Source organism: Colius striatus, chromosome 2 (genome assembly GCF_028858725.1).
Source record: "Colius striatus isolate bColStr4 chromosome 2, bColStr4.1.hap1, whole genome shotgun sequence".
Taxonomy (NCBI): domain Eukaryota; kingdom Metazoa; phylum Chordata; class Aves; order Coliiformes; family Coliidae; genus Colius; species Colius striatus.
The window spans coordinates 58,934,671-58,959,457 of NC_084760.1; the positions used below are offsets into that span (position 1 = coordinate 58,934,671).

General features: G+C 39.9%; 1 protein-coding gene across 4 annotated transcripts in view; it reads right to left on the minus strand.

The window, feature by feature from the left end:
• Window positions 1-15,470, minus strand: part of ARHGAP18 (Rho GTPase activating protein 18) — a 64,531-nt gene extending 49,061 nt beyond the window's left edge. For 3 of the 4 annotated variants that reach the window (XM_061990654.1, XM_061990656.1, XM_061990657.1), the window contains exon 1: window positions 14,906-15,057. In XM_061990654.1, coding sequence (XP_061846638.1) covers window positions 14,906-14,982 — 77 coding nt within the window. In that variant the 5' untranslated portion in view covers window positions 14,983-15,057. Of the gene's footprint in view, window positions 1-14,905; window positions 15,058-15,396 lie in introns of those variants that run through there. The other variant, XM_061990655.1, reaches the window with a different exon arrangement.
• Between the last annotated feature and the right edge of the window lie 9,317 nt (window positions 15,471-24,787).

The window sequence follows — 24,787 nt, forward strand, 5'->3', positions numbered from 1 at the left end:
TTTCCCTTTTTCACTGTTTCATGACACTACACTTGGAAGTATATCAGGTAGAATGGTTTGTATATATATTTGAATATATATGAATTTTTATTGCCAAATATATATGTTATGCTTTATAAGAGGCAATACACTCAAGCTGCCTCTTCCACAGGAGTGCCCCAAGTCATACTCTTTGGCTCCAGGTTAACACAATCTTCACAAGCTTGTTGTGTCCCACAGTGATGCCCCCAAAGGCAACACCCAAGGCCACCCACCCTTTAGAGTAACTAGCAAGAAGCAGACACCACACTTAGAGCACTCTTCTCAGAGCAACCTTAATTCACAACCTCAAACAACCATATATGAGACCTTGAGCATCCCATCCTTACAGGCAGACTCCTTCAAAGACAGCACAAGCAGAAAAACAGACAGTCTGTCATACATCCAGCGCTATTCAAGGGAATGAGAAGGGTATCACTGTTTACAAGGAGAAAACAATGGAAAACTCCAGCTACCAGGATTGTTAGAGGATTGTATGATGATATTTAACAGAGACAACTAGAGGCATCGCTCAAGCAGGCCCCATTTTTTATTCAGAAATAGTGACAATAAATCTTTATTCAGAAATAGTAATAGGTCTATATACATGAAAAGGGTATCAGCATAATCTCAGCAGTGCACCTCCAGCCAACAGCTATGCTTTTCTTCAATGGGAAGTCATCGGCACACATGCAAAGTAACAGTCACCCTTTGAGTTGCTAAGCCACTTCCCACAAAAATACACAATGCCACTGTTTTTACCCTTGTATTGCTCATTCAACTTGACACAGCAGAAGACTTAGATTCCCAGAACTGTACAAAGGACTTGGAATGGCCTTTACCACTGAGCTTTTCCTTAATGCCATTTAATACTAGAGGTCCATAGGAAAACACCTAAGACCTGCAAGGCATCCTTTAAGGAAACCAGAACGTACAGGCCACATCTGTCCATTAGTTATCCACACACAAGCCCAGCAGAGCTGCATTTGCCTTATCTTCCTTTCTTCCAAGCTATCAAGCCAGAGAAATGGGGACAGGCAGACCCCAAGGGTGTACCCAGGAAAAGGAACATGCAAGACATCTTGCTCATATCTGCTTAACAGCTCCCTCAGTGTTATGGAAAGCTCACTCACACAAATAATGAGCAGGCACGTTATGTAGCAGCAGCAACTTGGTGACAATGATCTAAAGCATGTGCTTCTGGGAAAGCAAAACTTGTGGCATGAGAGATCCTTGGTAATGGAAAAAGACAAAGATATAAAGCAATACCCTCTTCTGGTTGTACCGGTCACAGGCCACCTCCTTAGGAAACTAAATGCATATGGATGTCCTTTCAGTGGCCTGGCAGAGCCGATTATCCAACGACCCCTCACTGCTATGGTACTCTCCCATCCACCTCAGATGGTGTCAAGTTGGAAGCAGATTGGATGGCACATGGGCTCACAGAGCTTTAAGACGATTAAGTAGATGGGGAACTTCCTAAAAAAAATATTGTCAAGCTACTGATTGATAAACCACCCTGGACAGCTATCAGTGAGGGATACAATATACACTGGGATCAGGACACAGGCTTGGGAAACACCTCCGCTGCACCTCCAGAGCTAATGAGGCCAGCCACAAGGCAGCTTACATATCAATAAATGAATGGCCTGCTCTTGACCTGGAAGATTACATACCCCTTTAGGAGTTATTTTATGTAATTTCCTTGTTTAAAGTACTAGCAATGCCTTTCATAACAGCAGCAATTTGAATTGGGACAAAGGATCATCTTTGACTAGCTCAGAACAAGCCACTAAAGCAAAGTAACAGTTAACATCAAAAATTAAACCTTTAAAATATTACATTTCTCTCATTGGTTACTACAAGCTGCAAATGCATTGCTCCTATTTGCAAAAGGACCTTATGCTTTCAATACATGTTTTCCTCAACAGCTTTATTTTTTGACCTTAAATCAAAAGATGTAATTTCATACTAATATTTTGACTCAGATAAATTTTTCTGAAGACTGATGAAATTGATTACAAACTTAAACTATAGGTAAGTGAATAGAAGTCCTTAAAACCAGTCAGAAAATTATCCAGAAATTATATAAAGAAGGTATTGGCATAAATATGTATTTTGATTAATAAGTGGGGAATGTATTTAAAAACTAAAACAAAGTACAAAGCTTGTTCAGCAATTCCAGAGTCCTAAAAAAGTAAGAAAATTTCAACTTCAAAATCAAACAGAGATTAGTTTCTCATGCCAACAGTATGGTGGTATAATGGAATACCTTACCTAAGTTTTAGATGAACAGGATAGGCAAATAACCTTTGTAATTATTGGAACAAACGCATACAAAATGAGAAATTGTCCTGTTACTTTTCATTTCTAGATTTCCAATTTCTTTTCTTATAGAGTTATGAATTTCTTTGTTTTTTGCTTTTTTTTTTTTCAAAGATCACATAATATTATGGGACAGAAAGCTTTTTGAATTTAAATTAAACAGTCCCACACTGTTTTGAATAAGAGTTCTGCATTTTGTCAGAGATATTCATTAATACATGATGTTGCATATTTTAACAGAAAGCCTCTACCTCTTAATCCTTATTTGCAAGTTGAATAAAACTAAATTAAAGGAAATAAAATGCATGTTAAGGAAGAGGTTGATGCACATACCTACTAAACAACCTGTGTGCTCAGATGGGATGAAACCATCACTCCACAGAAAGCAGAAATCAAATCCATCAAAATCCAGACCTTCTGTTCATGTACAAATGTATGTATTATATAGAATGGAAAGAAAAATTCTGAGAACTTAAGTTCTAAATTTATAGTAGTCCAATAAAAAGGGGTTCATACAAAAACCTGTTGCCTAGAGCAACACTGCTATCCAAAAACTTACTGTTCCTGGCTGTTCCTAGCCAGGATACTGAATTAGAGCTATAGCTGTATAGAAAATTACACAAGTCCATAATATATTGATAAAAAACTCAACAAATACGAGTATTTACCAATACTCACATTAAAAAATGTTTACACACACAGGTATTAAGATTATCCACAGCTTTACTTATAAGGAAGGTTGCAAATAACATGAAAAGAAAAATAAACCAAAGTAGCACAAGCAGATGTGACCTTGAGTCTTTTATTAAATAAGATCAGTAACTCCTACTAGTGATTTATGCAAGATAACATACTTGGAGAAATATCCTTTATCCAATTAACACTCTTTTAGGTCATAGTTGAATTCAATTTTTTATATACAATTATCTGTGTGAGAAGACTTGAAGGGTGAGAAAGAAATAAGGGTCCAAAAACCTCCTGGAGACTAACATGACAGAGCATGGTAAAAAAGACAACAACCCCGTTCAGAAACAGAGGCTGCACACCAGTGTCAACACCATACCACACACAAGAGGGAAAAATATGAACAAATCTAAAAGGCCACATCAGTTGAAAGAAAGATTTATTTACGCTAGGCTCAAACCCACAGGAATACAGCTACACAGCTATCCAATGGGCTTACGCTAGTGCTGGGCTAAGGTCTAAGCATGCTGCAGTGGAGATGTGCCCAAAGAAAGCTACCACTCACTACAGCCTGGTAATCTCTTCCTGGGCACACACCATTGCTAAAAAGATAGTCAAGAGCCTGGCTCCAGGCTCCTATGAAATTTTAGGTAGAAGCTTAGATTATTATACAAAATTTGAAAGGTTTGAAAAGACTGTCATAGAAGGTTGTTTATGCTGAACGCTCTGTCATCCTGTTGCATTCCATCCCATCCTGTCCCCTGCCCTGTTTCTTGCTGTCATGGCCTCATGCAGAGGTACTGACCAGCCTTCTGCCTCCAGCTGCAGTTTTCCATCAAACTGCTGGCTGATAACTCCCAGCTGCTAGCTAACTGCCCCTCCTTTAGCAACTTCTTCAAAAGCATACAACAAAACCTGAATTCACACCTAGTCTGTATACGTATAAAGATATATTTTAAATGAGACTTTTAAAGAGAAATGTTAACAATTTCTAGTTAGGTCTGGTTTAGTGAACTCTACATCAAATAATTCAGAAAATGGACAGTGAGTGAAAACATGTAAGCCACTGTCTTGCTTACTCTCCCTAATACAGGATGACTAAACTTTAACAATCACTTCAAAAGCACAAGTAAGGCCCAAAAACCAAAACACTGTGACACATCACACAGATTTTAATAACATACGTTTTCACAAGCTGTTTTCTGATTTAAAGTACAAAGTGCCAAATACCAGCTTTCACACTATGAAGCTCATAAAGTTTCCCATAAGCTTTCATGAGCAGCTTCTACTTACCATGAGAAAAAAAAATCATGTTTTAGTTTGTTCTTGTATGCTTCTTGAACTGTAAGAACTTCAGACAAATATAGTCTTTTTCCTAGCTTTCACATCAAAGAAGAAAAAGTACCACAGTGTAAATATCCTTCTCTGAAAGCTGAAGGCAGGCAGAATTTGGGTCAGTGGACAGATGCTTGGACATTATACTTAGTACATAATATGTTCAATGACTTGTATTTGTATAATTTAATGTCAGTTTCTTTTACCATCAAAACAGAAAATACTACTGCAATGAACAGTTCGGTTGTGTTTCCTAAGAAATTATATGATCTATTCTAATTATACCTCTCATTCCTGATAGTGTTTTGATATACTACCTTAGGCACTATGAAACCAAACCTAGCTCTCTGGTGCAAAGTTCACTGCAAAGAAAGGTGTGTTTAAACAAGGCATAAATAAAGCAAGCTTTCAAGAGCTTATCAATTGACAACCAACTACAATTTATAAACTGCATTTTAATTTATCACATTGCAGTGTGTGGGAATCCAAGCTGGGCTTTTGTTTCTTTTGGAGAGGCAGCCTGCACAATACCACATGCAGACAAGGGGAAGGCAGGTTATCCTCAACTCCATAACAGCAGTGCAGGTCTTCTCTGCTGTGCAATGCACCTGGGATCCCAAGGATCTCTTCTGACAATGCAGTCTGCCTTTTGCAGGTAGAGGACATGCACACGACTGAATCACCCAACAGTGTGAGTCAGGACGAAATGAGCCAGAGATGAAGCTTACCCTAGCTTTAGAGCGGCTGCTGAAGGACAAGCTGTACCTTGAACTGACTAAAAACCTGTCAGTACAAAGTTAAGCCATCAATTATCTTTTTAACAAACCTGAACCAATGGAGTTAAAATTATATCAGAGGAGCCTCTCATAAGAAGTGACCATAGCCACATAGTACTAGGACTCTTTTTTTCAAGTTATCTTTGTCAAATTGCATCTCAAATAATGGTCACATTAAGCCAGTACAGATGAGGGCCAGAAGGTTCTGTCAAATGCCCCTTTCCTATCAGTTTCCATCACTTCCCTTGTGCCAGCACTGTCACTGGTGCAATCATTTGCCAAGTTAGGTTAAGAAACCAATTTTTCTGAAAATAACACTTGAAAAAAAAATACTGCTTCCAGTTGGACTTTTTGTTTTCCCCAACTCAGCTTACTTCCGTCAGCTCAGAAATGCCAAAGCCAGGGCATTCCCCTACACTAGAAAGGTGTAGGGGAAAGCTGCAAGGAAACTCCAGTTTCAGTGATGTCCCCACCCTTTTCAGCCTCATAAATATGGCCATGACCTGCACCCACTGTGACTGCACATCAAAACTTCTGCTGGTTCAGGACAAGCCTTAGGAGGCATTGAAACAAAAAGACAGTTTCAGGAAATAGCACGGCATCTCTCACCTGAGATAATACTTTCAACAGAACAAGAAGGCGTTCCTCAAGTCCACCTGAAATACAGGCTTCTCAGGAGAAGATGACACAGCCAAGCCATCAGAACAAGATTAGTAGGACACAAAAGTCCACACTCTAAACAGGTTGTACTGATGGGGATTATTGTTCCCACAGTGGCAACACCTTTAAGAGTGTTCCATTATCTGTCTGTGGCAAAAACAATCATGAGGCTCCAGAAGCTACTCTATGGAGCCGTTAGATCTGTCATAGTCTGAGGGACTGACAAGAGCCAAAGTATATTCCACTGGCTGGTGGTAACTGTAGCTCTGGTCTCCCACTGTGACTGGCCAGTGAATCACAGCTCTGTGCATTAACATGACTTACCAGGGCTTCCTTGCCATTTGGTAGCTGAGGCTTCTGGTTATTGCTCCAAGCCTCTTGCTTTGTATCTCAGATCACAGACTCATAACCACAGCTATAACCACAATTACTATATGGTTCCTTGGGCCATTATGAGCCTACAAGAACTTTCTGCTTTATTTGTACAGTTAAAAATCTAACCTTGCAGTCTCTTAAACCAGACACAAAGCACTCTGGATACAGTATAATCCTGGACCTGGCTGTTTAATTTTATTAAAGACTGAGAATTTCTGATAGAGATGATATTTAATCAGTGGCCTTGAGTCCTGCCAACTATTGTTCTGCCAGTTACTCAGAAATCAGCTAAAAATACCCAATCAACTGATTGAAAATAATAAAAATGAAACAATGTTCTTTACTAAGCACATTATCACTAAACATCCAATAAAAAATTCTCACACATCCTCTTAAGTATTTTACTGGTTTTCCTCTCCTAGGAAAGAAGGATGTTAGAAAGAGATGGCAGTTAAAATACTTGAAAATCTCATGGAAGCATTTCAAGGCTAACAGGAGTGGGATACGGTAGCAGGAAAAGCACTCACAGAAGAAGCAGGAATACTGAGCAGTTTACCTTCAAAGAAAGGCATGACCAGGTAAGTAACAGTGCCTGTGAATGCTTTTATTCTGCTGTAATTCAAGGGAGTTGGCACAAAACAATGACAAAAAAAACAAGTTTATAGCTTCAACTTTTTCGGGAGCACAGAGGAGTAAATTGCTTAGGTGTTCATCCCATATGCTGCTCAGGGTATCACCAAAAATAGACCTCAGAAAATGATGGCTAAAACTATATTTATGGAATAAATTAAGTCTTTATTTTTTACACATACAAAAAACAAAAAACCAAAATCCCTGCTTTTCTCCCCCTCCCATTTACTTGGCTATAAATATTTAAAAATTCCCTGCCTGAACATCATTATTTTGAGATCAAGACTCTGAGGTAGAGGCAGGTTTATTGCAAAACCATTAGCCCTCACAAAACAGCCCATTGGCACATTGGAAGTACTCAAAACTTGTGAGTGGGGTATTTTTCTTCCCCTGGCCAAGCAGATTTACTGAGATGTCCAGAGTGCCAGTCAGTGACCCGTGCATAACAGGCATCTGCAGTGCCACTCACCGTTGAAACCTTGCTGTATGACATACTGCAATTACAGCCTCCATTCAGTCATAGCATTCTGATTCACAGAAGAAAAATTTAAAAGTGTGCACTCAGTGACTCTAGTAAAAAAGCACTAACAATACAGAAGGGTGCTGGCATTGGGAATGTTACTGAAACATGTATAAGTAACTTTTTAAAACCTTACAGCTTTCAGCTCCAGTCTCACTAGTAGCAGTTACGAAACAAAAGTAAAATATTAGCAATAACAGTAGATTATAATACTTTTTAATCAAATGCCAATATCAGCAGACTAAATATGCTATCAGTCTTATTTGAAACAAGTTCAACAATTCTGCTCATCAAAGAACAAGAACTTAGAGAAACAGTTCAAAAATATTCACTTCATACCACACTTAGAGCAAATGTTGGGAGTTAGGTTTGCATAGCTTCTCTTGCACTTTGCTTATTGGAAGTTGTTAGATTGTAGTTTTGCAAAAAGTCTACAAGCATGTAACAGCACATCTAGTAACACATTGTATAATGCTCTGTATCATCTGGATTTGTACACACTCAAGCAAAAAAAAAGGGAAAGCCCATAATTAAAATGTTCAAAAGGCCTTTAAGCTTCACATTCCTTATAGCTAGACAAGCATGACATCTCATTCTCTGTAAATCATTAAATTAAGAGAAAGCTCACATACAGAGGATCTTGATTTTCCTCTCTTCAGCTATCACTAACTTCACCGCTTCAGCACAGTAATTCTCATTTTTTATCTATTTAAGGGCCTGACCCAGAGTAGAATGAAATAAACTGTTTTCACTGATGATGAAGGGCATTAAATCAAATCTACATTTATGACATAAAATAATCTAGGTCACCTAGTGAACTGAGCTTGTTGAAATAACATTGTTCTAACATACCAACAGATGTCAGATGGATGTCTAAGTGCAAACAGTGACTATGTCTACACAATGAAGACTGCACTAGAAAAGAAGAGCTTGAACAGATCTAAGGCTCAGAAAAGTGAGCTCCACTAGGATGCTTAGAAAATCAATATGTCGTGGCTGTAGTGTACACAATTGGCTGAGGTGATTATTAGCAGCAAGGAAGTGATTTTTACCCGTGTAGGTGACATTCATGAGAGTGACACTGAAACAGCAGCGTGTAATGTAGGCTGAAGGGGTGAAGGAGAAGCAAAATATCAGAGCAAGTATAAAGAAGAATGCTAGTGTCATAGAAAGAATTTTTATACTGAAGAAACAGCGAGACTCAAAGAGAATTATTTGCTCCAAGATAAAATTGAGCAGCAACTTCACAATAGGCAACAGGCATTAGAAGGGCTTTTTAATCATTTGGAAAGACATAGCAAGAACCAAAGGCAAGAGCAAGACAAATTCAAAGAAGATATAAGGTGCAAATTCTCAGAAGGGGGATCCTTATGAAGCAGGAATCCAGAATCAAGGAAGCAGGAAATGTTCGGATAAGGTGTTTTACTGTCAGTAGATCAAGTTACAGGGATCAATACACCAGTAACTAAGCAACACATTAAGGGTCTGCAGTATACTACATATTTATACATGCATGAAGCACAAAAGACATAAAAGCAATTCTAAATAAAGCAACGATGCATTATTTCCTGTCAGCTCTATCTGAAGATGGTGGTAGGCATCAGATGACAAACACTGTTCAAATCAGCAGGCAAATCCAAGGCAGGAAAGATTTTTCTAATGTATTTACATAAAGGTTGTGCTCATGTAGAACCTGTAAACTTAGCAGTTTAAAAGATTGCTATCATTTTTAAAGTTAGCTGCAGCACGATAGGTCTTTGCTTTGCAGAAGTGAAGGAACACATTAAAGGTACCTGCTGAGCCATCCATACTGGCATGATAAAAGACAGGTTACAGGGGTTAGGAACAACAAATACTGTGATGGTATGGAGAACCCAAAAATCTGTGCTGTATTAGCAGACTGCGAATGAAATTGCAAAAGGCTCTGCAAACTTAAATCAGTTGTGAGTAATCAGCTTGTGAGTTTCTTGCTTGTACATTGAGCACTACATGTATCCCTCACAGTACTTTAGTCCTTTATACCAGATTTCACTGGATTTCAATTCCAAGAGTGAGTCACTAGCAGGAAAAGAAGGGGAAAGGAAGATTTATCTCTCTGGAAGAATGAAGGTCGAAGATGCCCTTGAAAAAAAGGCATGAATTCATGCTTACTACTAGATTTCTTCTTGGCTTAAGATGCAAACTATTAAATCTTCAGATTAAACAGAGCAAATACATGAACAATGAATGAGGCAGATTATTCTGGTAAGGAAAGAATAAACTCGTCTTTTATGTGTGATTTGTAATGTCTATTATGGTCAACATTTGAAAAAAAACATATATTGTGGGCAATTCATATAGCAGAAGTCTGTCACTTTTCCAAGCTCAAAGGACATTTATTATCTGGATTCTTTCTCAGTGAGATCAAACAGTAAGTAAGTGATTTAAACCACAGCTGTCTGTAGAAAACAGCTAAGTATTTTACGCCCCTCAGTTGTCACCCATCTCCAAAGTGAACATAGATCTATCACTATTAAGCTAGTAAAACATATATACAGACATAAAATTATTTTACTTTATGCAGACTTACACAGTCACCCACAAAAAAATGACACTTGTCTACAACAAAACCCAACTGAGATCCTCTGGTTTCATTGCCACACAGATCCAAGCTTCCACTGGCATCTCCCAAAGACGTGTGGATTCAGTAAGGAAGCAGGATGGAAAACCTCGAGAACTGCAGGCCCTGGCTAGCAGGTGTCACTTAAAAGAGGAGACCTCAAGCAGTGGCAATCTTCTCACTTCTAGAAGATGAAGTTGACAGAACTCTTTCCAGAACTACTCTGGGATTTATTTCCATTTCAGGGAAACTCAGCTCATCATTCTCATTTTTCAAGTGAATATAGGCAAACCAGATGCAAGATTTAAATAGGGCAAATAAGGGAGGATACATATAAAAACATGGCCTCTGAAGAGGAAGAGCCATGTCCTTGGCTCTGGGAAACATTGAAGAAGTCCTTAACAAGTCATTAACAGAGAGATACACAGGCCCTTCAGGAGCATAGGATGTCAAACAGGCACTGCCTTTAAACATCCAAAGCTTCAAAACTCAAACTGGTATTCCAATGTAAACTGAAGAAGTGCACACGAAGTGGCAGCAAAAGTGCATTTGCTGGCTGCTGTTGAGCAAGCACAGCAATTCACTGCAAACAGATACTGGGTGGCTGTGACTTGGACAACAATCTGGTGCAGCAATACAGAATGGCACCCTCTCAGATAGGAGAAAGGTATGGAGAGAAAAGCAAAGTCAACTTCCAGTGGCCATTGAATTTAAAATCACTTTATCTATTACTCAGTTTACATTTTGGGCTTGGCTCTTGACAATGCTCTGTAGCATGAAGTTTATTTACCTCAGGCACTGGTATGCATGCAGTTAGTTCTGCATGCACTATGCATGCATTTGCCTGTCATTTTCCTATATCTCATTTCCCATCCAGTGAATACTCCTGACTTGGTCTTAGCCTTTACATTTAAAAAATATTTTTATACACGCATAGATATACATACGTATATATATATATATATATGCATATAATATCTAAGTGGTGGATGTTCAGGAGGTTGGGGCATCACCTTTTTCTATTGGATCTAGTGACAGGACAAGGAGCAATGGGAAAAAGATGGAACACAAAATGTTCCATTTGAACATAAGGAAAAAAAATGTAAAAAAAACCAGTAAAAAACAGTTTACTGTGAAGGTAAAGGAGCCCTGGCACATGCTGCCCAGGGCATGTGTGGAGTCTCCTTCTCTGGAGGTCTTCAAAACCCACCTGGATGCATTCCTGTGTGACCTGATACAGGTGGACCAGCTTGAGCAGAGCAGTTGGACTAGATGATCTCTAAAGGTCCCTTCCAACCCCCACCATTCTGTGATTCTATGATTGCCTGAGGGTAAGCTCATGCAGCCATATGAGAACACTGTTATCTGAAATGCCTAAATGTGTTTAGCAAATATGACACAGGACCTGCAGTCATTTCTGCCACATTAGATGGAGTAAAATTCTCCAGCAAAGAACATAAATGGCACTGGAAGTGTATGCTTAAAGGTGTGGACTTAAGGTGAATGAGGGTGACAGGCCTACAAGCAGCCACTGAAACATATCCTATGCACTCTTATTTTCCCCAGCCCCTATAACCACAAACGTTTCACAGGAAAAACAAGAAATTATTTAACAGCTCCTGCATGGACATCATAAAGAAAAGGACATGACACTAAAATGCAAGTAGCATGACAGCCAATAAAGTATTAGTGGATCTAATGGGTTAAAACTAGGCAGTGAGAAAACTAAAGCAATATGGAAAAGAGAGCTATTAAAATTGAATTTGATACTGAGCAATCTGCTTTTGTGATATCCTTAGGGAAATTCTTAGATAAATACTTAGGTATACCACAGAAGTCACCCACAATCAGTATCTACACTATACAAAGCTATTCCTCCATGCATTACTTTAAAGTAAAATGTAAAATAAACTTCATTATGGGAAAGATAACAGCTACAATGCTATTTTGTGCATCACCACTGTCAAGGCAATATTCCTAAATTGTCAAATTTGGAAGCAATCACACAGAGACTTTAGACTAGTGAATCAATGGTAATCTTTCCTAAAGGAAAGATCTCATGGATTCATTGTGCCTCTAAAGAGTCGAAAAAGAATAGGAAAGTAGCTCCACAATCTATTAGATCAATAAAATTCTCAAGCCTTATGAAGCAAGACTTCTTATATGTCTGAAGGTAAAAAAATGGTTGGGAAGTATAATCCTTTCTTAGGTTGCTCCTTTGTTTGGAGCATGGTCAATGTATCAGGTTTTTTTCCAGGATGTACCAGTGTCTCGCTCCCCCATCCCTCCAAAGACATAGCAGTCTCTAACATGCAGTGCACTGAATGTCTAAGAAAAAAATAATTCAACACAGTTCCTCTTATCTTTCCAAAGGGGCTGATTACAGCTGGCACTGTGTTACACTGGCTTCCTAATATTCTGACCCTTGTTAAAAAAGTTAGAGAGTTTCCAAAGTAGCAGAGATGCTAACCTAGATACTGAAAGTTCCAATTTCACTGGAGTGAATCCAGACAGAACTGGTATACTTATACACTGTGCAAAACATAATGAAAAAACTTATTTCCAGAAAATATTTCAGAAATGTACAGGTTTAGGTGTTTGCTCTACTATTATCACACAGCTCTGAACATCTTGAGAAAGTTGAAGATGGAAAGTAGTTAGAAAAAATGAAAAAAAAAACCAACCCACAGTAAGGTTACAATGTGTCAGAACAGGTTGGTTGGTTTGTTTGTTAAAAAGACAAAGAAAAAACCCAAACAAATGGTCACTCCCCTCCTTCCCTGTCCCCATGTAAATAATATTCCCAACCTCTCTCACTTCTGAAGTGGAAAGACATTGGGGATGCAGGGCAGGAGGGAGCAGATGAATCAGGAACATGGAGTTCAGACCCTGGTTAATGAAAACCAAAACGACTGGACTGAGGTTTTTTAGGATCGTAGTTTAATGAGCTAAATGGCAAACGTGAGTGGCCTGGAAAGCCATTAATACTCACAGCAATGGAACTCGGACAAACTAACTGTGGGAATCTCCTATTCTCCACAGTTTTAACATAAGAATTTATACACAAGTAAGGAAATGAGACTGATTTTCACTTTTATTTTCCCCTGCCCTGCACTCCCTTAATCTGGACAATTTGTGAAGGATCACCATTACTTCCATGGCAATGTGTCGGTTTACCCAGAAGCAGCTGCAGAGGAGGGGGAACCTGATGAGGTCACTGCTCCTAACAGTGCAGCGTTAGCATGGGAAAAGTTTCTAATAATACAGAGGGGCCTCCAGGACTGTGCTCATGTATCTGGGGCCTTTGAGGCCTAAGGGTAACTGCAGCTTAGAGCTATGTATTCAGGCAGTCTCACATTAAAAAGTGGGAACTCAGATACGCAGATCCTTATTTAGAGTTACCTCAAAGAGCAGAGAAAGTGGTTTTTATCTTGTACCTCTCCTATGGGAAATTTTGAGGAGAGGTATGAGAGGTTAAAACACCACAAACAATAATAAAGAAGGTGACAGACTCTGTGATTTCTTGCAAAAATACACATATTTTGCATTCAGTAGTAAGCAACTAGGTCCACAGTGCCCTTACATATGTAGCTAAAATAATGTCATGACTTAATGCATGGTTGATAACTAACATTAGTTATGGAGAAGGAAGTACCTCAATTAAAGGAGAAGTATGGCTTTGTCATTCAAACATGGGTTAGTCTATATTTAGCACTTCCGTTATGCCTTGCCGTGGACTCTTGGTGTGACATCATGGTGCATCAGTTATCTTTTGTCCAGTGTGACACACTGTACTTCCTTTTATCTTCTTGTAATCAGACTATAATTGCTTTGGTCAGACACGCTCTTCCTTTGGACGCGTGGAAACTGTGTGCCAGTTTCAATACCTTCCCAGTTTCAGCTGGCTTCTCAGCATTAATAAAAGTCCCATCTTTATCAATGGGACCATTGTTGACAGTTTCAGCAAGGAGGAGGCAAGACTGAATGGGCCATAAACTAAACTCTCCATTCCATACAGCAATCTCTCTCTGGTCATTGCTATGGAAAAACCAGCAGTGCTCCTGCCTGTATTAAACATGCACTTGGAGGGCCTCAGCCTTCCTGTAAGCTGGAGACGACTTCTTTGCCTTTTATCAGTTTCACCTTTTAAGCAAAATGACAAGTGCTTTAATAAGTTTATCTTGTCTTTACCTGCAATTCCCTTCTGTTTATCTTATTTTTTAAAATACTAACAATAATGCAAAGTACAAAGCAGTAAAGCACAAAGGGGTTATGTGAAAATCTATGCACTGCCTCCTACAAACAGCCTGATCCCAAACGTTCTGGGGTCCAGCTCCTCCTAAAGCCACGGGGCAGCATCCACCACGGGGCAGCATCCACCACGGGGCAGCATCCACCACGGGGCAGCATCCACCACGGGGCAGCATCCACCACGGGGCAGCATCCACCACGGGGCAGCATCCACACCTCAAAGCCAAAAACGAACCGACCAGCAGCAGTTTGATTTTAACACCAACAACGCACTCGGGCGGCCACGGGACTGTTTCCAGCTACAAACGCCTTGACAACAGCCAGCGCATAGTCTGCTCTGTGAGTTCTCCAACGACGGTTGTTGGAGAAAGGAGTGTGTGGGGGGGGAACACGGCAAAAACAAAAGAAACCAAACAAACAAAAAAATTCCAAAGCAAACAAAAAAAACCCACACAAACCAACCAAAGAAAAAATTAAAAAATCGTTTAGGAGGATGCGGGACAAAATGCAGACACGGGGCAACCTCACCAGCCCCCACGAGCCGGAGAAAACACCTTCTCCCTGTGCAACAGCTTTCTGCTGAACCAGCTCCGCTCCTCCTCCTCCGCAGCGCAGCCCGGCCCGGCCCGGCGCGCAGCCCCGCGGGCGCAGCCGCCGCCACCCCCGCCTGAGCGCACCTGCCGCCCGCGCCACCGGGCCGGGCCGGACCGAGCTCCACATGCTGCCACTCACCCGCCGGGGCCATCGCCGCTGCCGCTGGGGTGGTAGGCGGTGAGGACCACGCCGCGGGAGCCGGAGCGCCAGTTCATGGCGTGTGCCGCTGCATCCCTTCTGGGGACGCCGAGGCGGAGCGGAGCGGCCCGACCTCGGCCCGCTGCGGCCCAGCCTCCCGCCGGCCGCGCAGCGGGGCAGGGCCGGGTGACGGCAGCGTTTCCTCCGCCGCGTCGGGCCCCTCCTCCCAGCTCGGGCGCCCCGCGGGCAAGAGCAGGGAGAGCCGGCGGCAGTGGGCGCTGACCGGCCCGGCGGGACCGAGCAACTTTCAGGCGCGGATGTCGGCGGCTCGGCCCGGGACGCGCGGCCGGCACCGGCGGCCGCCCCGCCCGCCGTACCGTTCTCTCTCCTTCCGTGCACCACGCAACGTTAGGAAACAGCGTTCTTCGTTGCAGTTTGCTTTAGGGAATTTCAAAGCAACCTGTCAAGGAAAAGTTGCTGTAGTCTCAAACCTGCGTCAGTCGGCGGGACGGTAGGCGCTGCTCCCTTGGAGGTGCTGCCTTCCGAGCGGCTGCTCCCTTCGAGGCGGCTGGCGAGACTGTGGTGAGGCAAGTGTAGCACGGGGATCATAAAAATAAGGAGTGGTTGCTTTGCGCAATGCCCATTTCACCGCATCACAACATTATTCTGTGCTTGGTTTAATTTCATACACACAAATTGTTGGGTTTTTTTTAAATCACAATCTATTGTATTAAGAACCACAGCAGGCAGGGGTAGAAGACTGAATTGCCTCAGAGTTGCTGTGCCTTAAAGCAGCCGCCATTAGTTCCAAGGACACGCTCTACCAACCAGCGACTGCCAGAGCAGAGCAGGGTTGGCTCGGCCTTTTCAGTAGGGAGAGGCTCCGCTGCACCTTGGCACAAACGCGCACAGCCTTGGTATTAGTTTTGAATTGGTTGGCAGGACCTGTAACGCAATGCTCAAACCTGCTGTTGTTTTTTTTTTTCTGCAGCAACTATAAAAACTTATATATATATATAATTACAAATTTACATTTGTAATTTGTGTCTGCATTCATACAAGTGCATGATTTCTCTGAATTATGATTGCTTTATGCCATAAGTGAATAAATCAACTTCAGCATAAGTGTAACTTGCATTGCATTTCCTTTTTCCTTTTAAAATAAATAACCCCCTGCAATTGCTTTGCTTGCATTTAAAGATCTAAAAAGCTCAGTGCCGGGCTATCTGAGGTGTTCTGGAGCATGCAGGTATCAAGATCTGAACCTTCACTTATTTACACCATCATACCCCTAAATCAGAAAGTGGCAAGCAGTCACAGATGGACGCCGCATTTTTCTGTGCAGCTGTTCCCCAGCACAGAGCTGCCAAACAAGGGCAGCACAGATATCTTAGCCTGTGATCCCTGTGAAGTTGCTCCCAGCAGAGAAACAAACAGGAAGAACTTCCCGTCACGTTTAAGCAAGATCAGTTTGTCCTTAAGAGTCCTTGATGCTTACAGCTGGCCACTTTGCAGAGTTCACAGGTGATTGATACCCACATGTAACTTAAATTTCATTGGCTTGAGTGGATAATTTCATCCAGTAATTTTCTTAAAGGGGTGGCCTTCTATAGAGTGCCAAACAAGACATTCCAAATTTCCTTCTATGAAATTTTGAGACAAGTCTCAACTTTATAAGCATAGGAAAGCTTGGCTGACAACACACCAAGCATTACAGAGGTGCCTTTTCCCTTCTTACACCACTGAAGGTCAAGTGCTGCCTTAGTTTTAAGTTCATACAAAGAACTGAGGCTAGTGGTGGATTTGAATAAAGTCTGCCTCTTCTACAGCTTCTGAGGATGTTTTATCTGTAGGCAGCTTCCTGAGGTGTTTTGGCTAATTTTTTTTTTAATTGATAATCTGTAACCAAAATTTCAAAGAATATTTAAAAGTAGACACTAATACTAACAGATAAGCTTTGCATATCAATTAGGAAAAAAAAGAGCAGCTCTGTTTTGAACTATGTGGATTTTTAAATTTACAGTGCATAGAAATGAGGCCGGGGTTGTCACACGTGCCCAGATTGTTCTCTGTCTCCAAAGGGAACAGGTAAAAGGAAGGCACAGCTACAGTTCTGCTTAAACAATGCCAAACAGCACTTAACTAGCAGTATGCGCCACGAGCAACGCCCTGGGACAAATTATCTACATGTACCTACTCCCAAGCACACAAAACCAAGGACATGAAACCACTGCAAAACTTGGTACCGTGAAAAGATTTCCCTGTACTCCCACTGCAAAGGTACAGCACTTTCTCTACAGTTCAAGCTGTATCTAAAAGGCAAACATTTGCCTAATTTCTCACATGAGCATAAAAATAAGACTTGTCTCTTTTCACTGCTCACTTCAGAAGCACATCAGTGTGATACAAGAAAACATCCTGTTAATATACAGCTACCTGCTCGTGCCTTTGGCTTTCTTTAAATGTACGTGTGGTTAATTGTCAAAGATCCAACCTTTTTCCTTTAAACTGAACCAAGAAAACTAAACATGTAAATACCAAGGTCCTTAGGACCTGGCTATTTCTAAACCTTTAGCTAGTTGGTTGTATGCAAAATACCCCACTTAGTTATAAAACTTCCTTTAAAGAGTAGCTTAAAAATAACAGAAAAGTAAAAACATTTAAGATATCCTGTGTTTAATGAGTGCTTTACAAAGCCCTTTGCCCAAAAACAATATATATTAGGTGCCATAAGAACAAAAATATAAAACTGTTTTTTCTTTGATAATCATCTTAAAACACATTGTAATTAAAGCACTGTAATTAATACTGCCCTGCTGCTGTGAAAAGAAGAAGGCAGAAACAACATGTAGCCAAAATGGTGTCACCTGCAACTACTTGAAGAAAATCTTAACTGCAAATGGAGAAGGGGGCCAACATGCCTTGTTGCGGTGGGAGGAGGGGAGATTTAGAATGGCAAAACCCAGAATGAGTTTGTACCACTCAGAGTAAGAAAGGCTTTTTAAAGTGTATTACAATGAAGGTGGGGAAATGAGCTAGAAAGAAACAAGTTCTATTAATAAATTACTGACAAAACTACCAAAGATACTGATTCTCTTCTTCAGTATGTTTCTAATATGACACACTTTAAACATGGAAGTGGATTTAGCATCTTAACTCTAGGCACACTTTTTTTGTTACTGTTTGACAACTTCATAGGATCAAACTCTGTCCTGTTACATCAGCATAACACCCGTGTAGTTTTCTTTGATCAAATTATTCCTAACTTACACTGGAGCCAGCTAGACAATTTTGCCCTACACATGTATTATTGCTGTAAAACTACATTAATGTCACCACTCTCTTTTGCTGGTGTACTTTCTGCCTAAAACAACTTATAGTCAGTAAATGTTGAGTTTGCAATTAATATTCATGTTCTTAACAAGGTACAGATATGCTTAATTGGAAAGTAAGGGGATTTGTAATCAGCTAGTAACCATGTACCATTTGAGGCATATAAGTTTATGTGATAAAAGGAGATATCATTGAAAAAGGAGATTGCAAATCAGTCTGTCTTGCTATGGAATCCAAGTCTCCTTCAAAGAGTTTAAATATTTAGATTAAAATGTCCTGCAGTGCCAATACACTTAATGTAATCAGTCACCAGAGCCAAGGAGATCACACATGGTTCTCGTGCTTAGCACACTCTTTGCAAAGGAATTTCTACAAAGAAAACCCAGCCCTACCATCCTTCATCACTGCTTTAGAGGGTTTGAACATGCAAGTGTTCAACATATGCTTTTGATTCTTCACTGCAGAGCAGATTTTATTTCCTTTTAAAAGTTTTCCCAAATAAAAAATTAAAGCACACTGATTTTTGTATTTAATATATGATTATATATTTTACATAGGTGATGGGTGATTTTTCATGTTCCATGTTCATGGTGATGTGTCAATTATCAGCTGGTAAAAATGCAATCCACTGAGAAGCACTGGCTTGAGGAAATAGTGCCAGCTGAGGTTACAGACTCAAATTCCCAAGCTGACTTCAATGGCAGTAGATAGATTTTTTTCCTGCTGACACCCAAAGAACCCTCTGGAACCAATGACAGAGTGTTCAGACAACAAATGCAGTGCCGCAATGAAAATACAACTGTACTTCAGGACTTTTAAAGTAGATTTTTAATGCAGGAGAGTTCCATCCTTTCCTGAGCATTATCTACAGTACATTTTTTTCAGATGGTTTTCAAACCAAGCAGAAAATGTCTTGGCAGCTCGCTCACCTAATTTCACATTCAAATAAAATGGCAGCACTTCCATTGTCCAAGTTGAGTTTCTACAGTTCCATCCAACAGACCAAAAAGACATGAAATGGAAAGTTGTGCATCATATGATGAAATCCAATGCTCATTAAGCTTCACACTTCACTTACTGCTTCCCTCCACTACATAAAGGACCACATATGTGAAGTGTTCTGCAGCCGTTAATAACCAATGCTGTGAATAATTAAAAAAAAATTATAGATTACACACTCAGGGCATGATCTCTGTTACTTAACTCTTGATGTCACCCATGCAAGTGATTTACGCTCCACTGGAAGTCCTTGAAAGCACCTTTAGAAGGTAAAATCCTCTGCCCTATGTCAGACCTCCACTTAAGGACATAAAGGTGAATCACGCTCTAGAACTGTCTGTTTATTTTCAGTGACAAGAAACATTGACTACATAAATAGATCACATGCAGATGTCAACATCTGTCAGGTAAGCTCTACCTTTAATGCTTTTATGTTGCTCTCAAAATATCAAAGATGCACCATATGGCTTGCACAATGTGGAGTAGTCAGTATTCTGAAATGTACAGTACTGGTATGTAGGAGGTGTTTCAGAGCAGCTTACATATCCTTGAATATCAAAGATGGGGATGAAGTCACACACGTGTACACAGACACGGACTTGTACACAGAAAGCTAATAACATGTTTGTCAGCCAGCAATTGTGAACATTTCTTGTGGTCCGATCCTGCAAGCTAATGTAAATGCTATATTCAAAATTTCATAAGATTTTTAATGGGAGGGGAAAAAAACCCAAAAACAAACACATGCCCAATACTATCAGGAAGCAGCTCGATACATGGCGGAATTTAGCAAGACACACCAATAGGCACAGAAGCAACTGCAAGGACATGGCTACCCTCACAGCTTTCTGAAAGTTGGCACCTTTTTCCTCACTGCCCTCCATTTAAACAGCTGACTTGCTTCTCATAGGAAAAAGAAAAGAAGAAAAGGGAGAGAGGCTTCTTAAGATCCTCTTTTCTTGCAAGCTGCTCTGAAATGTATCTGGTGCACTCTGGTGGCTGCTTCAGTAATTCTGAATTCGATGACTGAAATAGGTGAAAGAGTAACTACTTACTGCTTCTGAGTTTTACTCATACAAAGAATGAGTACATGAATTTATCTAGTTTACTGAGTTTGATTTTTCTTGAAAGCACACCCTGGAGAAACTCAGATCTTGCCCATCACAGCCCATCTGTTTATCTTACATAAATCACAGAGAGAGCTGAGTGGTTAAGCATCTCATCTCATCTGCTTTATGATTTTGCTCATGGTCAGACAGCTGCTGGATTTTACCCAGAGGTATATCAGTTTCAATAGTGGTAATTTATCCATTTTTTTTCAATGTGACCTTGCACAACCTCTCTATCAAATCTTGCTTCCCCTTCCCTATCCATATAGCAGGGCTAATAACAACTATCTATTTATAAGGATTATTCACTGTATGTTCAGTTCAGTGAAAAGTACCAAAAATGCAGCACATTATTTTCTGTGACATCACTATATTTACTTTCTTTTCATGTGTGATTTAATAGGGATAAAATGTCATGGATTTCTCCATCTACAAGCACAGGCACAATCTGAAGTATCTCCACATGAGGTTTAGAACTTTTGGGCAAAGCTTAATATCACAACTGATGTTTCATACCACCTTTGGAAAGAAAAAGTCAGCATGAATGCTGGGGACTAAAGGATTTTTAATAGTGACTCTGAATACCCCCTTTCTCTTGAACTAGTTTTTATACCATTTTGATTTTATAAGCCATGGCTTCACATATGCCAGTATGTATGAAAAGACAGTCTATTTTCAAAATATAATGGCCTCTATCCTCCTTAATTCTCCCAGGGCATCACGAAGATGTGGTACCCACCAAAAGCATTCACTGCATAGGGAGATAAACTCTTATTAGCGTATGGAAATGAAATAAGATAAAAGAAAATCTCTGGAGCATGATATCTCATGTTCCTGCTAAATCCTGTTTCCTATTTATGTAAGGCAGCTGTGTAACCCTTTGAAAAGAGTTTTTCTACATTAAACATGCTATGTACTTTTTCTCTCAAGGAGAGATCTTCCATCCTCTCGGCCATCCTTACTAACTCTTTCTAGATCTGTTCCAAGAGGAAATGATCTTTCTTGAGCATGAGGGCCCTGAACTCTGTAGAGCAACTGGGACCTTCTACAACTTCACAAATATTCTCTTACCATATCACAGATATGGTATGGTAGAAAATAATAGCTCTTCTCATGGCTGCTTCTCACATCACTGCTTATAGTCTTTCTATGACTGACTTAAACATATGAGTGTGTGATTCAGTTTGAGCAGATTTGCTGACTAGTTTGCTCATCAAAGAACACATGGGAAGCTCATTCTGAAATTTCTTATGAGGACAGAGTGGCAGGGAGCATTCACTTTGTTGTTGTGAGGGTGGAATGACAGAAATCCTGGGTTTCTCTCTTCTCTTGGACATTGCAGCCAACACCCAAATCCACTGGAGAGGCAAGAATTGAGAAGATTCCTGTAACTCATAACTCTACCTCTCTTCTTAAGCCAGGAAGTAGACCCCTATATCCAGCATTTGGAGTGCAACTGAAAGGATCAACTGACCAGTGGGAGTTCCATCAAGTAAGATGGAGATGGTACTAACAGGTCTGGAGAATGTACTTGAAAATAAATGTATGATTTGCTGCTTTAAAAGGCTGGATGTATGCATCACTTAGGTTCACAGTCTCTGTCAGTGACTCCCCTTCTGCTTTAGATCAGATTTGAGTATGGCCTGAGATAGCTTTTTCAGCCTACATTTGGCTAGGAAGATGAAACCACGCTCTCCATGTTCACTAAGTCATTCTGAACTTTGACTGGAAGCTCTTTCCTTCATTACCTTCCTAATTTTGCAGTTGCCTGCAGATTTGATCACAGCTCAATCTGCAGCACAGAAACATCTGGTGAAGTAAAATACACAGCAGCCACAAAGGAGAAGAGATTTTTCTGAGTTTAGTCAGTCCAAAAAGCTCATGAAAACCGTGACATAATTCTAAACTGAGCAAGCCAGAGCTATCTAGAAAGGTCACTATGAGCTGAGAAGAAATGCTTCAGAACAAAGAAAGAAACAATTGCATGAGTCATGGGCTGTGAGAAAGAAAACCACTTCTCTGTAAGGGCTTTGAAACTTCAAATTAACACAAAGCAATATATTCTTAGTTCTTATTGACAAAAATATTCATTTTGCATCATTCCCTTTCTTCTCAAGCAAATCTTAGAAAAGTGTTTCCTTCCCTCACATTTTACACACTGCAATCAAATTTAGTAATATGGAATATTTTAAACTGTCTGTATTATTGTTTCCATCCTGAAATGAAACAATCTTCTGAATTCAACATGAATTTAAAAAATGGTTCAGATCAACTCGAACTGCATTTTCCAGAAATATAACTAAAATGCAAAAGAAAGGCACCACAACTTTAACTACATGTGAAATCCTGACTAGTCTGAGAAATATCATATCAATTGGACAACATAGCTTAAAACTGTGTCTGTAAGAGACAAATCAGAAAGAAGGAAGAGAAGTCTTCACATTCCTGTTTATCCTGCCTTTTTATCAGCTTGCCAGGCTCGTTTCTGTTATGCCTGCATTCTGTAAAAAATAATCAATTAACACATCGAAATATTTTTCCACATCTTTTGCATAAATTAGTTTTGACAGCAATGCTTAGCACTTGTAATTTTGAATTAAAATTCAAGGTAAGTGTATGAGATTTGGGATTGTAAAATATTTTCTGGTCACATCACTGCAACAAGGATTAGCCAAATTTTGAACAAATAAATTCACAAACATAAACTGTAAGGGGAAAAAAAAATTGGTTTTGATAGCACTTCTGATGCTTTTTATTTGCTCTTCATTGCTACTCAGAAATAACTCTCATGTAACTCTCCTAAAAACAACTACAAGGAAACTTAATGTGAATCTTGAGCAAAAATTGTACAGGAAATAAAAATTTGATTTTTTTCTGACTGAAAGCAGACGGTGAGAAAGTGAAAAAATATTAGGCATACATCAATTATAGCTGTGCTATAGCACCATGTATCTAGCAAAAACCATGAAGTTAATGTTTCTAGACTGATACACAGCATGCACACTCTAGTCACAAATGATTTTCAGGAAAATGACTGAATTTAGTAAATCACTTGTTGATTTGGTCATCTCTGACTGCAGAGAAATTGCGACAGACAGGTTTGTAGAGCAAAGTTCAGATAGAGCTGCAGAAACACAAGGCAAGAATATATTACCACTGCTGTGTATTTTGGAAGCATTTGCTGGTGTTACAGAAAGCTAAACTTGAAAGTTTGCCTACATCAGGATATCATCTGTGTAGTTTCTGTAGAAAAACCTAATGTTTGCAGTTCACTTGGAAGATATTCACCAAAAAAAAAAAAAAAGGCATTTATGTTATAGTTGTAAGATCTACTTTGGCTTAACATACTATTTAATAACTCACGCTACATACAATACTGTTCACCATATGTCCAGCAAAAAAAACCCAACAAAACCAAAGAGAGAAGCTAAAGCATCTTTTAAGTAAGCATGTACATGAGGGAAAACAATGTAAATTTACATAAATGTAAACACATACATTACACAGAAATCTATGATCAAGTCTCCTAAAATTTGAATCTATGAAAATCAATCGTAGCTTTAATTATAGCTTCACTGGGAGAATTCAATATAGTCATGAAAAAAATGAGAATGAGCGTGCAATCAGGCTGTGGAAATGGGCTGGTCTGCATGGGAAGAGTACTCAGGGAATGGCTCTGAGCCATACAGCTATCACATCGAAGTGAGCTCTGAGTAAGCAGTCAGAACATGCAGCTGCATGGGGTTTGGTCTTTGATAAGGAGCCACCTGCAGCCCTTGGCTAGTATCTTGGCACCCGAAAATCAGTGGCACTGGTGCTACTAACTTGCATCAGTAGAAGCATGCATTTTCCTCAGGGACAGAAAGAAATTCTCAGGATTGAGGAACACCCTTTTACATTTTCATGTATTTGTACTAAATACATAATCAAATTGTCCAGAATACACTATAATCTGGTCACTAATATTTTAATCTCAGAATTTACGAGTCCATTTGTCTCCTACCATTGGACAAATATCTAAAATATGAAGGAATCATCAGCTTCTCTTTTCTATCCTTCCTTGGCAATAAAAGAAAGCACTGTATTATTTCACATACTGCAAACTTATTTGTATGAGAAACAGCCAAAGAGTTAAGGACTGCATTTTGTGTTAAGGAAAGGTACCATCCCCTCCCCCCCCGCCCCTCCCTGCCCAAGTATTATCTCTTCATCAGTAATTATCCAAGTGGGAATTGGGGCTGTTTAGTCTAGATAAGAGGAGACTGCAGGGGGGCTCTCATTAATATTTACAAATATCTAAATGGTGGATGTAAGGAGGTTGGAACATCTCTTTTTCTCTATTGTATCTAGTAACGGGACAAGGGGCAATGGGAAAAAGCTGGAACACAAAAAGTTCCATTTAAACATAAGGAAAAACTATTTTACTGTGAGGGTCATGAAG